The sequence below is a fragment of the Quercus robur genome, chromosome 12, assembly GCF_932294415.1.
Source record: "Quercus robur chromosome 12, dhQueRobu3.1, whole genome shotgun sequence".
Classification (NCBI taxonomy): domain Eukaryota; kingdom Viridiplantae; phylum Streptophyta; class Magnoliopsida; order Fagales; family Fagaceae; genus Quercus; species Quercus robur.
Genome location: NC_065545.1, coordinates 13,257,358 through 13,272,195, shown reverse-complemented (window position 1 = coordinate 13,272,195; position 14,838 = coordinate 13,257,358). Strand labels below are relative to the sequence as shown.

Sequence of the window (14,838 nt, the reverse complement as noted above, 5' to 3'; positions counted from 1 at the left end):
AAACCGGTTCAATCCAAACTCTCTCTCTCTCTCTGATAATTTGATAGCAGGGCAATTTCAACCTTGAATGTCTTATTTGGAAAACACCATGATGTGCCAATTAGGGCCGTTCAATTCAAGCCTTGCTTCTTTTACCACCAAAGCACCCAGTAACAAACCCTCTTCTTTTGTAGAAAGCAACTTCTCTCTGATAGCAACTGAATTAACTTCTAAGAGCATGAGTTAAGGCACATCTAATATTTTATATTAAATAATGCATGCTTCTGTTATCGTATTTAAATGAAGTCAAATTGTAAAAAGTAAACAAAAACACACGCACACGCACACGCAAACAGTTATGATATTCCTGAACCCGTTGAATTCTCTTTATTTTCTGGTGGCAAATTTATAAGAAATCTTGAACCTTTAAAATCAAAATTTTCGCCATACTGAAAATTTAAATTTTGCTGTTCAGCTCAAGTTTCTTGCTTCGGAAAACTCATGGATCCATGACCATCATCAAAATATCTAGTAAAAAGATGTATCATCACCTGCTTACTTAGGCTGAGTTCCTTGTACATACATATAGTTTGGATTAGCCTATTATCTGAAAGTCGTAGGCAAAGAAATTAAGACTTGGGATCTTAAACCAGTTGATTCCTGAAAGATTTCCTGTGTTTATTTGATTCTCCATCTTTCTTGGCAGTCAAATGGAACTTGAGAGCTGATTTTGAAAGAACAGGGCAAAGTTAAAAATTTTCAAATAAATCACAATAATTTTTTTTTTTAAAATTAAGTGAATCAAAGTATATATGAAACTAATAAATGAAAAGAGTGAAAGAACATAAAGTTACAGTAATATATAATCATCCTTCTATATAGTTCTGTTAAAAAGTAAAACTTATGAGACATGAATATGACACCCTACAATAACAGAGAGGAACTAGAACCCTTCTAACTAAATCCTCCATTTTATTACAACCTTATATTACAAATAAGTAGAAACCAAACCTGCAGAAAATTAAAGAACAAAAACAAACAAACAAACAAAAGCTTCAACTACGGCATTGAGTGATGGCACTGCAACCACGGCTATAGGGGTTAGCCTGAGCACCAGCCTTGCAGTTGTAGTAGGAGGCACCTCTTAGAGAGCATGGCACAGTGTTCCTTTGCAGTGCTGAATAGCTTATGTACTGAGTGGTTGCCAAGATGCGCCTGTTGATCTCAGAGTCCATGTCAAATTCATTGCCATCGGCCATGCACTCAGCAATGGAACCTTGGCAGTGGTTTGAGGGTTTCCTTGGCACCCAGCTCAAGCTGTGGTCCAAGCTTGCGTTGGTGGAGTAGATCATCATCAGGGTTGTGATCAGTAACATGTAGAAGGCCATGATAAAAGAGGTTGAGTTAGCCATTGTTGTTGTTGTTGTAGCTAGATGTTGCTCTTGTTTTTATTCTCTTTTGGCTATTCTGACTATCTTTCTCTATTGTGATTTGTTAACACTTCTATATAACAAGTATGATACTTGGGACAAGAGCGGGTGGCAATTTGTTGTTAAGTAGAGTTGGTTCTCAAAGAATGGCATTGCATTTGTGGACATTTACGAAAATGCCATGCTTGTGTAATTAATTAGTGATTAATAATGATGTTTATGTTTTTATTCTAAATTCTTAAGAATAAAAATCATTCGTCCCATTTTAGGTGTTTTACTTTATACTTTACTTAAATACATGACATATTACAATTGGTCGAACACAAAGTGATTAAAATATTTCTAAAAAAAAATTAGAATACAAAAAATGAGACAGTTGATTTCTTTATTGTTCCTTCTTAATTCTAATTATATACTTTTGAGGTCAATGAACTTTTGATGTTCTGAACATTTCACCCTTGTGGTGGTTATATATCTAGGGTTCCATCCCAATGTTTCTCTATTAATAAGTTATATAATTTGGAATTGAATAATATTTGTATATAATAATTTTTTTTTCTTTGTTTTTTTTTTTGGGTATAAATATCATTCTTACGTTTTCATGTAAGTGTCATTAAGAACCTTCTTGAAAATTTATCAAGGAAATAGACAAGGCTAAATAAAAAAGTAACATTTTTAACCATAATTTTGTTGTGAAAATATTGCTTGATTGTCTAAATGGAATTAGCCAATATTGGCAAGAAAAATTATAATACATTATTATCAACCATTGTAATATAATATTAAATGAAAGATAGCACAATTGTACAAAATAATTATTTCCTGGTTTAATGTAAGATGGAATATGTCTATTTAATTACAAAATAAATGAATCAATTGAGAGTTCAAGAAATTTTCAGGTCCCCTTTTGATTCTCATATCACCCACTCACATAAGTTTACTTAATTAACAATAATGAAATGGTAGTTCTGTAATTAAGTGGATGATAGTGGCTTAATTTATAAGAAGACTCAAGAGGCATTAGTTGACTACTCAAGGATTAGCAGGTATGCTATGAACCATTCAACCACCCTCAGCTGCATGGCTGTCCTAGGTTTTTTTTTTGTTTTGTTTTGTTTAAATAATACTCTAATATTAAAAATAAGGAAAATGTTAACCGATACCCTTAAGGCATTGGTTTATTAGCTATTTTTAGAAAAATTTTATTGGGAGAGTGATAAAATAATAAATGTTGTTGATAGCTTTTTATATTTCCTATGAAAATGGTGTCAAAACTTTCCTATTATAGATTATTAACAATTGTCCTAAGGACATCATTTAACATGACCCAATTAATAATAACTAACCAACGTATAATAATAATAAAAAGAATTGAAGGAAAAAAAAAAGAAGGTGACATGGGTGTTTATTTCTTCTACAATGCTCATAATCAATTTTAATATGATTCTTCTAAGAGTTCAAACTTGTTAAGATTGATGTAAAGAAAGCTGGATCTTTGAATGCCAGGCCTCTTCAAAACCTACCAAGAAAATGATATTGACTATTACATATAATAGATTGATTAGCTTTAATTCAATGCATTTACGGTTTTCGCATTAATTAAAAAAATAGGTGCAATTTTTATTGATTACGCAATCCTTACCATCAAACCGAGTTTTTTATTTTTTTTTAATCAGAAAAATACCACCAAACCGAGTCAGACCCTTCATAGAATACTCTTAAATTGAATTGGTTTCAAGCTCAATAGTCAATAACTCAGGGGAAATTATTGTATACTTCTAGAGTATCATAAATGTGTACTCTTTCCTCTCACGTGAATGGTAGGTCCTACTAATTAAATTCATAATGAGACCTACCATTTATGTGAGAGGGGAGAGTACATATTTATGGTACTTCAGGAATACCTAATAATTTTTCATAACTCAATATCTGCTGCAACGAGTACTATAAAAACTTTTTTATAAAAAATTAGAGTCACTTAAAGTTAAAGCACAGTAATATATATATATATATATATATATATTTATATGTCAAAACGTGTTCACACGATCACACGTTGAATCTGAAAACCTTGAATGCAGCACCGGCTTCTGGAAGCATCATGCCATTTCTCAAGTCTTTCTATAATGCTATTAAACAAATAATTGAAGCCTATACAAATGGTTCATAAATTTGATTCATGCAAATGCAATAAAATTGAAAGAGAGTGCAAGTTTGATATTAAAAAAAAGTTTGTAATCAATGAATTTATGAACAATAATCCTAGTGATATAGAAAATTTCATAATTGTTTTTTTTTTTTTGAGTAATAAATTATGATATATAATAAAAGTGGTATCATCAATGGACCATATAAAAATGATGTACCAATTACGATCTATAAGTTGTGAATTATTTTGTCTTATAACCTTGGTCAATGGTGAGCAAATTGAAGCGGTAGGCTTGTGACAATAGATTTAGAAGCAAGTGCCTTAAAGTTGCATCTCAATCTATTCTAGGCCCTCCCAATTCTGGATGTCCATGTTCTTTTTTACCTAAGTTCTAAACATCTATCGTTTACTTTCTTGACTATCTTAAGATCAGATAGCAGTTTGGAAGAACTATTTTGGGATGAAAAGTAGGTGGTCAAATTGGTACTCATTGTGAAGCAAGATTCATGAACAAGGACGGCTTACTTTTTTCTTGTTGAACAACCAGTCCATTTTTAAAACTATTAGGTGTCAATAGAATTAGACCAATTTAACTATTTGGATAAGTTTAACTATTTAAATAAGTTTAAATAGATGAGATAAGGGAGGTTTGAACACAAGATGTCTCCGTTGTAAACATCAAAAGGCAGCAACTAATTGAGCTACAACTTGCAAGACTCTTGGTGAATAAGTTTATATTCAAGTCAAGAAGAAAGTATCTTTTGTAACAAAATCAGCAAAAGTCAATGAATACTATGCAGAAGGTTCACTAACAAAGAAGTATAAAAATTGAATTACACGATATTCAATTCCTCGGCTTTTTATATAACTAACTTAGTATGCTTGTGAGAAAATATAATTTTGTCTCCAGGGGAGTGTCAGGAGGACTGTTTAACGAGATTAATCCATATTATTCACACCCCAAGAACCTAGAGGTTACAAGCAGCAAGCTTTTCTCGAAAACCAACACTTGGAGATCATATTTTTTAATCAATATATTGTGGAGTAAATTATTTCAAAACAAAAATATTCAATCCCAAAATAAGAAATTCTTTGAGAATCCAAACATGGGGAAGAGGAACAGCGTGACGGTGTTGGACATGATGATGTTAAAGGAAAAAATATATATATATGGAACCAACAAGATCCATAGCTCAAGTATGCCATTTTTTAATCAACCCTAGAGATGGACCACATATCACTTCCAAATACCAATATCTACTTCTCCTTTTTCAAAAATTGCTATGAAAAGTTATAATACATTAATGTTTAGGACAAATGAAAGAATGTAAAAGATTTTTGAGCAGTGTCAAAGGACCAACTATAGGTTCCTGGGTGTAGAAAATTATACAATAGAAATGGTCTCATGTGGTATCATCAAGGATGGGATGGAAATTATCATAACAATTATAGAGTAAAAAATAGCATGTGTCTTGGCTCAAAATTCTGTTATGTAAGACTCAGATGATGCAAGAAACTCTTCCTATCTTTCTAGCTTGCTTAGTATTGCCTCCAATGGTGGCAGCTCCTGCAATATTTGTTGCCAGTCAGGCATGCCCTGAAAAGACAATTCAGAACTGAGAACATCAGACTATGAGAAAAAGGTATCCTTAAATTTATACTGGTCTTTGAAAATCTTCAAAGAATACTTATATTTCAAAAAATTTCTAAGGCATATTAGTCTGGAATGCCTGTCCCACTTATCGATATTAGAGGTGCATGCAACATGAACTTAATCATCAGTTTGAGAAAATCAAATGCTAAAGCTGGGTACCACCCCGCCCACCACCCCCCCGCCACAAAAGAAAAAAAAAAAAAAGGAATTCAAAACCTAGCTTACGATGTTTTGTTGAATTTCAAAATTTCAATGTTTTACTGCCTCTCAGGCTCTCAGCTACCAAAACATACAAGTTTTTAGCTACTCCAACACTTACTAAGTTCCAATTTCCACGTTGATACCCACTGAGCGTTCTAATAGAAAATGAAGTAAATTTCACCTTGACCATCAATAGGTTTCGCTAGGGCATTTATAACACGACCTAAATAAGCCTCACTTATGGGTATCTTAATTGGAATTTTCTCCATCATAATTATTGTAAAGAAGCGTCTAGAATAATTAGCCTTGGGCAGTTTATTTGTGAAAATTTATTTATAGCCAAAAACGGACGGCACTTAAAATCGGGTCAAGTTCCATCCAGGGATAAGCAACAAAATTTTTCCTCCCAAAGTACTTACCTTCCCTGATCTTCGGACCCGACCATCTAGGCGCAGTATAATGTAGACGTCCTCACCAGGAGTAACTCCTTCAGACTTCTGCTGATCCCTTATCCACCTAGACTAGTTTTGAAAAATTCATCAGTCTATATATATTAAAATCATTAGATGGGAAAAAAAATGCATAAGTTATGCTTATTTTTAGCTTATATGATCAATGGTAGATGCAATACAACATTTAAGGATGTTCACTGGCCTCCTAGGAAAAGCTAAAAAAGAAAAACTTCTTAAATATAAACATACAAATTATCGAGAAGCATTCTTTTCTCTTATATGAAGAAATGCACAGAATTGTTGTCATTTGGAACATTAAATGATGGCAAAACAAGCATGCAGACAAGATAGAGTGGCAGGTGACCTTTCCCATTCTGCAGGCGATACAACCTCAGCCTTAAATCGAATTTCAGCTTTCAACTTTGATCTTGTAGTTATAGACTGAGCCCGTTTCTCGAAATCTTCCTACCATAGTGCCATTAGATGTAATGTCAAGAACAGAACAAAAATTTAATATGTGAAAGCAAGCTTGAAATATGCATGGTTCTACAGCCCATTATCTAACCTACACTTTACATTTATTTTTGTAAGACATTAAATAAACATAACTATACACATGACAGATGATATGAGAACTAAGGAACAAAATATTTTAAGGATGCTTGCAGCCAGAAATTTTATATATGAGCCTTTGCATCTTACCCCAATAGAAGGAAGAGCATCGGCTGCCTTTCGAGGGACACCAAAACCTTTCTTCTCAACTTGTGGTGCCGTACCTTGACCCCAGATTACAGGGACTAAAAGAACACCTCGTCTAAGGAGATCAGTCCGGAACCTCTCTGCCGTCTGGATAGCCAAAGAAACAGCCTCTTTTTCCCCTGCTAAAATAACCTATATCCAACCCTTACAACATTGACATTTTCAGACATAAACAGCATAGACACAGAAAAGAAAAGGAAGCACACATATATATGAGTTACATTAGCATATATTTAAATTATGCTTAACAGATACACTAAGAATCTATTCAATGCAAGAAAAAATAATAATAATAAAAATATATAAACAAAAAAAGAGAGGGAAAGCAATAGAACATAAAGAGATGGACAAACATGAAACTCTAGTTGCAAGTATTAGATGAAATCTTTTAATGGAAAAGCCCACTAGGTTTTGCAATTTTTGAGCACATCTACTTATTCCTTTTATTTTCTCCACATGTATGACTTGCTGCCTATATGCCTCATTTGATGTTAATTCATCAGAAAGTTTGGAAAAGTGGAAAGAATGTAAAATAAATATCACTGGCAGAAATAGTCTAGGTGCTTCCAACATGCGTGATCATACAATGACATGCAGGCTTAATTTACATGTAACCTATTAGTTTTTGTTGCAATGATACCACTTTGGGAAGTAAGACAAAATATTCATGAATATACAGAATAATGGATTTTCAGAAAATTGAAATTGTTCAATGTGTATATTGCATAAATTTTTGTTCCTCACTTAACAAGTAGATGTGAAGCAAGATGCAACCAACATTTCAGGAAATACTTTGATGACACTGGTGTATAAATAATAATTTAGAATAGTGCACACAAATTTTGACATGAACAATTTGAGCAACATTAAGAATTGGTGCTAACTGGCTTAGGTGAAGAAATTGACAAAAACAAAGGCAAGAAAGAGGATTTTATATCCTCTCTCGTGTGGTCATTCCTTGATTCTTTTCTGTTGGAGTTACATGTGCAGTGTGCTCTATACTGTACTTTTAGGCTGAGTTCAATTATATGTCTTCTTTCTATATTTTCTTGATTCAATAAGCATCCCTTATTTGCATTCATTCAATCTAAATAACATCTTCTAGTGAATTTCCTAACTCTCAACTTGGATTGGATTTTAACTTTTTTATGCCTTCATTTCCATTGGGTGCATGAAAATCAGTCCATTCAACTACTTGTTCCAGGATAACTTTCTTATTGTCCTACTTAAGAGATATATATATACATATATTTCTTATTGTCCTATCGCCAGTGCTTGTAGACAAGCTATAGAACACACTAATTCGGAGCTCTTCATCAACTTTGTTTTTGTATTTTAAAAAAACTTTCTACAAGTTAAAGAACAGTTAACTATCAATTAATGAGTAGGCTATGCTAAAAATTTGGAATGAAACAAGTGGCTTTTTGGCTTGAGCTTATATATTCCAAGCACATGAGATGCTTTAAAATATTGAGAAACCAACATTTATAGCTATGACACAATAGTACTAATTTGAAACAAACCTATTAGTTTATGTTGCAATGATATCACTCTGGAAAGTATGACAATATATTAATGAAAATACAAAATAAAAGATATTTTCAGACAAAAACTGAAACTGTTCAATTTTTATATCACATAAAAGTTCTTTCTTTGTTTAAAAGTGGAGGTGAAGCAAAATGCAACCAATATTTTGATATGAACAAAATGAGCAAAATTAGGTGTTGATACTAACTGGCCTAACAGTGTCTCGCAGCTGCACGAGTTCAACAACTCGATTAGTGGAAAGGCGCAAAGGCAACCTTGATAGAGTTTCATCTCGGGATATCTGTGCAAGTTGTTCCTCCTCTTTCTTGTTGTCCCAGAGAAACAATGCCACAAGAACAATGATACCTGTAGAATGCTGATTCAAAAGCTTAGTCATTTTAAGAAGCAAGTTGTAACATATTTGCTCAACAATCATACTAATGCACTAATGACTATTCTAAACAAAATATCCTGGGTTAACTCACCAAAGACAATACACACGTGTACACACACACACACACACACATATCTCAATCAAATATCAATCTCTTTGTATGAAGGTAAAGGCTTAATGTTTACCTCCGATATTAATGGCAGCATTTCCAGCAGTTTCCCATAAATCAGGGGCATCATCACCACCTTTAATTGCACGAAATATCCTGGGAATAGTAAAGAACAATGATATTCCGGCGGCTGCAGAAAATGCCACATAAAAGAATCTCCTAACCCCCCGGAATGGTGCTTGGACTTCACTAATGAGTTTGAGATCTCTTCGAAAACCGTAGCCTATATCTTCCCCACCCAGCCTAGCCTGTAAATATAAAAAATAATTAGTGATATAATGTCTAAGAATTTGAATCCATAGATGGAAGAATTATGGCGAGGGTTCAATCATTGGTAAAATCCATTCAAGAAATTCTCACTTCCTACTTTTAGGTGGTTAGGAAAAACTGAGTATGCATACAACAACCATGCCTTAGTCCTAAAATTTGGGGTTGGCTGTATAGATCCTCAACAGTCTAGTTTTTCCAAAAGAAATTTGTACTGAATCCATTCATAATAAAGTGACTAAATTTTATGTTAACCTTCAACCTACTGCAACCCTCCTTATTTCTGAGCTTGGGGCCGGCTATGAACAAATTATACAACACTAAGCACAGACACATGTACGGTTAAAGCTGGCTAGAAATGCTCTCATTGTGTGCAAGAGAAAGGAGGGGGGGGGGGGGGGGGGCAGTAGAAATAAAGTAGCCAAAGTTCATCGAAAAAACCTCTTCTTGCAATTCCTTGAATTCAGGCAAAGCTCTGAAGGAGGCCAAGTCAGGATCATTCAGAATTGTACCAAATTTGAGGTTATACTCTCTCAATGCAGTTCGTAGACAATCAGCAGCTTTTTTTCCTTCCCCTCTTCCCAAAAAAAAAAAAAAGGATCCATCAGCTTTGCTAAGCAATGTGTAATATATTTAAAATTGAGTTTTAAAACATTAACCTCATAGAAAGATACAAACCAAAACCTTTTAGTAGCTTTTTATCTTGGTAATTTCTTTTTAAGAAGAATACATGGAAATTGAGAAAACTGAATATGATCAATGTGATTGATTAATAACCATATGCAAGTACCTGTGACTAAATCAAGGCCTTCCTTTGAAAGAAGATTCTTACTTTGGAGTCTGATAGACAAGCTACACTATATGGCTTCTGTGGAAGTAACTCCAAGGAAGCATTAAACCTAACGTCTTTAGCTATAGTTCATATTATTTCATTTAAATTATGCTGATCATCTGTTTCACCTTTTTTTTCTTTCTTTTAATTGGTAAGTTACACATTCAGCAGTGGGTTTTGAACCAATGACCTCTCCCTCCCTCCATTCTTGTGTGAGGGGGATGTGCCATTTGAACTAGAGATCACTAGTGACCATTCATTTAACCCCTTAGAAGCAACTTCAACATAGTTGAATAATGTTGAGACTAAAAGAAAACAAAAATGAAATTTCACCGGTAGGCATGACAGCAAGCTTTGTTATAAAGTGCAGCTTGGGCCTCCAGTGGGTTAGGATCCAAATTAAGTGCTGTTTCAAACTGGACGAGAGCATCTTTTACCTGAAATCCATTGCCATGGGTGCAAAATTAAATTCATTTACATAATTGCATAAAGAGTTAACTGACTAACTCTCCACTACAAAGAGATAGTCATAACGACAAATATACGTACTTAATGTACAAAAGCAAAGAATACATCATGCAAAGGCATGTTGTTACTAGTCCTGTAGGGAATTTTTTTTTTTGGACAATACAGCCTCTTGATACATGTAGCTTGAACATCTATTAAGTTATACTAAAGAAGGAAATATTGTTTAGGCAAGTAATTAACTATGATATGAGCACAAGTGATGCGGGAGATGAAAGAGAATTATTATTTAATATTATTTATGTTTGCAAGTCAATTGTATTTTTATGTTTTAGGTCCTAGTAGTTTATTGGGCTTTTAGTATTTTAATTTAGAAGTAAGGTTATTTTTGTAATAAGGCAATTAGGGTTTCCTAGCTAGCAAGGGTATTTTTGTAATAAGGCAATTAGGGTTTCCTAGCCAATTAGAACTAGGGTTTAGTAATCCTTTATAAGCAACCTATTGTACTCCTTGAGGAGACAATTGATATTTTGATGAATGAAAACAATGGCCGTTTGGTCTTTCTTTGGTCTGGTGCTGACTCCAGGTCTACCCTAGGTGCTGACTCCTAGTGGTTTCCCCGCTTGGTGCTGACTCCAAGCAAGGCCTAGGTGTTGACTCCTAGGTCATATCTTTTATTTTTCCGTTATTTCAATTTTGTTCTGGTTGTCCTGCGTCAGTTTTGGTATCAGAGCAAACACCGATCTGTTGAAGCATCACCACCGCAGGAAAGAGCCAGAAAATATCACCCAAAAAAAAAAAAAAAAAAAAAAAAAAAAAACCAGATTTTGAAGCCAACCAGAAACCTCTAGTCCAGAACCCACAATCAAGTTTCCAAATCCCTTGCAACCACAAAGAGAGAAAAAAAACCACGTCAAGACCCATCGGCAACCTCGACTCACCACCGTTGAGATTGACCCACCAGCCGCCGAAACCCACAGACCAGCACTTAGCCGCCGCTGACCCATCAGCCACCGCTGCCGAAAACATCTTCACCTTCAACTACCGCCGCTGAGGACGTTGACCACCACCGATGCCAAGACCCAAGACATCGCGCCGCCACTCCTCTACGATTCAGGTGCTGACTCCTAGTGGTTTGCGTTCTTTTTAAGTCTATTGTTTGCTTTCTTTAAGTCTGTAGTTCCTTAAGTCCAGCAGTGTATTTTATTATTTTGCAAAAAAAAAAAAAAAAAAAAAAAAAACCAAGCAGAGTCCAGGCCTGTGACAGACCAGTCCAAGCCCAGTTCCAGCACTACCTGTCCAGAGAACATCACAGCAGCCCAGGTTCTTGTTCCAGCTCCAAACTATTTTTTGACGCACTATTTTAGAGAATCATGGAAATATTAGAAGCACCTTATTTTGATGGTTATGAAGCTTATCCACGAGATTTTATCAACTGGATGAATGGGATGGAGCAATTCTTTGAGCGGGCAAATTTTGCAGATAACATAAAGGTTAGGTATGCCAAGTCGAAGTTAATAGGTAAAGCACAGAGGTTTTGGGAGAATCTTGAACGTTTCCGTTATATGGATTATGAACCTGCCATTACTGTGTGGGAAGATATGAAAGAAAGGCTTTGTGATGAGTATTTGTCACCATACTATCGAGCTAAGTATCTACCCCGATCTCAGTGTGGTACTTTTCAAGTTGAAGCAAATGCGATGACTCCTCATCCTCATCCCATATCATGTCCTCAGTGCACTTTTGAACAATCTACCAAGGAATTATCTACCAGGAAAGTAACGGAATTAACTGTAAAGCTCATGAAAGAGATTCAAGACAGGACTGCTCAGATGAAGCAAATGAAGACTCAACCCGATTCAATTGGGAAACCAAAGATAATTGATCATAATGAACTTATTACTACCCCCATAGAAGAGAACATTGATGGTGATATCTTGGTCATGGAGAATCCTCCAGCAACACCAAAGCCTAATGTTGACATAGACGTACATGCTTCGACAAGTGTTGCTTTAACAAGCGTGCAAGGAAATGAATCTATTGAAGAACAGCAAGGTGAAAAGATGGCGCCTAAAGAGAGTATTATGTTAGAGGGTGCACATGATGTGAAAGTTGAAGTTGTTGAATGTGCTTCTAATCAACCCTCCACAGTCCTTGAAGATCTACATCTTGGTGAAGTCGAAGAGGTTGAAACCAAAGTGCTTCCTATGACTCATAAGGTTCAAGAAGAGATTATACTGATTCCACACATTGATTTTGTTATTCCAAATGAGTTTGATGCGGTGGAATTCAAGGTTTTTCTTTTCCCTATGCTCCCTAAGGTGATTTCAAACTTGAAGCAAGTGTTGTTTGTCAGCATCTTAATCCTTCAATGCTTTAAAACTCGAGGTCGAGTTTTCTCCAACCAGAGGAGAATGATGCGGGAGATGAAAGAGAATAATTATTTAATATTATTTATGTTTGCAAGTCAATTGTATTTTTATGTTTTAGGTCCTAGTAGTTTATTGGGCTTTTAGTATTTTAATTTAGAAGTAAGGTTATTTTTGTAATAAGGCAATTAGGGTTTCCTAGCCAGCAAGGGTATTTTTGTAATAAGGCAATTAGGGTTTCCTAGCCAATTAGAACTAGGGTTTAGTAATCCTTTATAAGCAACCTATTGTACTCCTTGAGGAGACAGTTGATATTTTGATGAATGAAAACAATGGCCGTTTGGTCTTTCTTTGGTTTGGTGCTGACTCCAGGTCTACCCTAGGTGCTGACTCCTAGTGATTTCCCCGCTTGGTGCTGACTCCAAGCAAGGCCTAGGTGCTGACTCCTAGGTCATATCTTTTATTTTTCCGTTATTTCAATTTTGTTCTGGTTGTCCTGCGTCAACAAGTATCTAAAAAAGCATTCAAAACGTTTACTTAGCAGAGCATTTAAACTTTTAATCTCTATGTCAGATAAAAATCCATAGGTGGAAGAATCACTCCCAAAAATTGAGCAGTGGTAACAGGAGAATGATGATATAGAGGTGGCAGGACAACAAAAGATCAATTTATAAAATGGATACAATTAGATGCTTATCATTGCTTAGGTTGGAAAATAGAGGTGCTATGATTCTCCATATTTCCAGTTGAAAATATAGCGTGAGTCAATTATATAAGAAATGGGAAAAAATCTCCTATAATTTTATATATGAAAAAACAGTGAAAGGATTATTGTAGCAACCCTAAACAGTAGAAATATTTTGTGCATTGCATTAAATTGTTCAATATATCATAAGAGAATACAGGAACTCAGGAAGTGTTTAATTATTTATAAAACTAATAACACAAAATCCATGTAAAGATTAACAGAAACACAAAAATTCAAAGTCAATCACATGGCACCAAAATTTGGATTCTTTCACAAACATAATTCTCAAAAAACATATCAAAAACAAAATTTTAAGCTCCCAACAAAGGGCAAAACTAAAGTCACTCCTTCTCTCGTCTCTCCAATTCAAAGTCTCAAACTTTTCAAGTGTGAGAAACACAATTCAAGCTAAATAATTGAAACACTACAGATCCCATAAGAAAATTTGTCATCAAAATCAGAGCCCAGGTTGCAGTTTGGCAGACTATGATTAACAAAAAATAAATTGTACATAAATCAGCAAAATCCAACATACCCATTTCGCAAAAACAATAAAGAAGAAAACTGGTTGACATACCCGTCCTTTGGAGAAGAGCTGGAGACCCGAGTTGACATAGAACTCAGCAGTCTCTACATTGGCTTCTGGGGACTCTGAAGTAGAAGAAGAAGAGCATGAAATGGAATAAAAATGGGTTCTTGTTTGAGAATTCAAAAGGTTTGGTTTGTGTGGAAGCCATAGTTTTTGTCTTGGTCTTGTTTTTGAGTTTGAGAAGCTGAGCAATTGACTGTGAAGAGCAAGGGTAGCCACAGCCATTGAGAGAGAGAGAGAGAGAGAGAGAGAGAGAAGGGTACAGTCACAGATTACCGTTGCCAATCTATCCGAACAACTTTCGCAGTGGGGCCCTTATCTCCTGCAGATAAAATCTGGGCCGTGAGTTTGTGCGTAGCTGTATGAAGTGACGGTTCAGATCTCGTTCTTATAAATGGCATGTCGTTTCAACAGTTATCAAGCACACTGTTGAAGTCGTTTCAGATACCAAAGCAATTAACCTATTTGTGGAGGGATCTTCACCTTCCTACTTAGGGTGTCACTTTCATTCTAACAATCCAACGAACTTGGTCCAACCCAACTTGACTCAATCTTACATCTCAGATTGATTTTTTTCATGGGCTGTTGGGTTTTATTTTTTTAATTTAGGTCAAGTTTACTTTATAATGATTACTCTTTTTCATCAGTCAAAACACCAATTAGTTTATGTTGTAAGTGGGATTTGAACTCAGTTTATTTGTATGACGACAAGAAATTTTTATCAGTTTGGGTTAACTCACCCACAAAAAATATATGTATTTTAAGTTTGTTAGTTTGATTATTTTGAAACTTTGCTTTTATGAAATTGTAATATTACACCCAATTGTTTAACTTGTATTATTTATTAAACAATA

At 34.7% G+C, this 14,838-nt stretch overlaps 3 protein-coding genes and 1 long non-coding RNA gene across 9 annotated transcripts; 2 read left to right on the top strand and 2 right to left on the bottom strand.

Moving 5' to 3' along the window:
* Window positions 1-818: 818 nt before the first annotated feature.
* Window positions 819-1,500, bottom strand: LOC126709498 (rapid alkalinization factor-like). Its single transcript, XM_050409753.1, has one exon. It carries the CDS (start codon window positions 1,389-1,391, stop codon window positions 1,035-1,037), a length of 357 nt encoding a protein of 118 aa, XP_050265710.1. The 5' UTR covers window positions 1,392-1,500; the 3' UTR covers window positions 819-1,034.
* Window positions 1,501-4,795: 3,295 nt separating this feature from the next.
* Window positions 4,796-14,279, bottom strand: LOC126708280 (protein LOW PSII ACCUMULATION 1, chloroplastic). 6 transcript variants are annotated; one of them, XR_007649183.1, is made up of 9 exons: window positions 13,973-14,278; window positions 10,147-10,250; window positions 9,423-9,558; window positions 8,731-8,962; window positions 8,360-8,517; window positions 6,568-6,756; window positions 6,230-6,330; window positions 5,833-5,934; window positions 4,796-5,155 (listed from the first exon to the last, which is right to left on the bottom strand). XR_007649183.1 is itself a non-coding variant. In XM_050408080.1 (9 exons), exons 1-9 carry the CDS (start codon window positions 14,207-14,209, stop codon window positions 5,081-5,083), a joined length of 1,329 nt encoding a protein of 442 aa, XP_050264037.1. In that variant the 5' UTR covers window positions 14,210-14,276; the 3' UTR covers window positions 4,796-5,080. The 6 variants fall into 6 exon arrangements, 2 of the variants coding, with proteins under 2 accessions (XP_050264037.1, XP_050264039.1); XR_007649184.1 differs by having other exon boundaries at window positions 5,833-5,929; window positions 6,230-6,326; XM_050408080.1 differs by having other exon boundaries at window positions 5,833-5,929; window positions 13,973-14,276.
* Window positions 10,536-12,995, top strand: LOC126708282 (uncharacterized). Its single transcript, XR_007649187.1, has 2 exons — window positions 10,536-10,659; window positions 12,815-12,995. It is a non-coding gene; the product is annotated as an uncharacterized LOC126708282 (long non-coding RNA).
* LOC126708281 (uncharacterized) lies at window positions 11,418-12,995 on the top strand. The gene is made up of 2 exons (XM_050408083.1): window positions 11,418-12,814; window positions 12,858-12,995. The coding sequence occupies exon 1, from the start codon at window positions 11,652-11,654 to the stop codon at window positions 12,792-12,794; it is 1,143 nt and encodes a 380-aa protein (XP_050264040.1). The 5' UTR covers window positions 11,418-11,651; the 3' UTR covers window positions 12,795-12,814; window positions 12,858-12,995.
* Window positions 14,280-14,838: the final 559 nt, after the last annotated feature.

Coding starts and splice junctions, on each gene's coding strand:
- LOC126709498 (XM_050409753.1), bottom strand. CDS start 1,391: ATGGCTAACTCAACCTCTTTTATCATGGCCTTCTACATGTTACTGATC.
- LOC126708281 (XM_050408083.1), top strand. CDS start 11,652: ATGGAAATATTAGAAGCACCTTATTTTGATGGTTATGAAGCTTATCCA.
- LOC126708280 (XM_050408080.1), bottom strand. CDS start 14,209: ATGGCTGTGGCTACCCTTGCTCTTCACAGTCAATTGCTCAGCTTCTCA. Junction 8,518..8,730: donor TGCTGCCATTAATATCGGAG/GTAAACATTAAG, acceptor AGCATTCTACAG/GTATCATTGTTCTTGTGGCA. Junction 5,156..5,832: donor GGGTCCGAAGATCAGGGAAG/GTAAGTACTTTG, acceptor TTGTCTTTTCAG/GGCATGCCTGACTGGCAACA.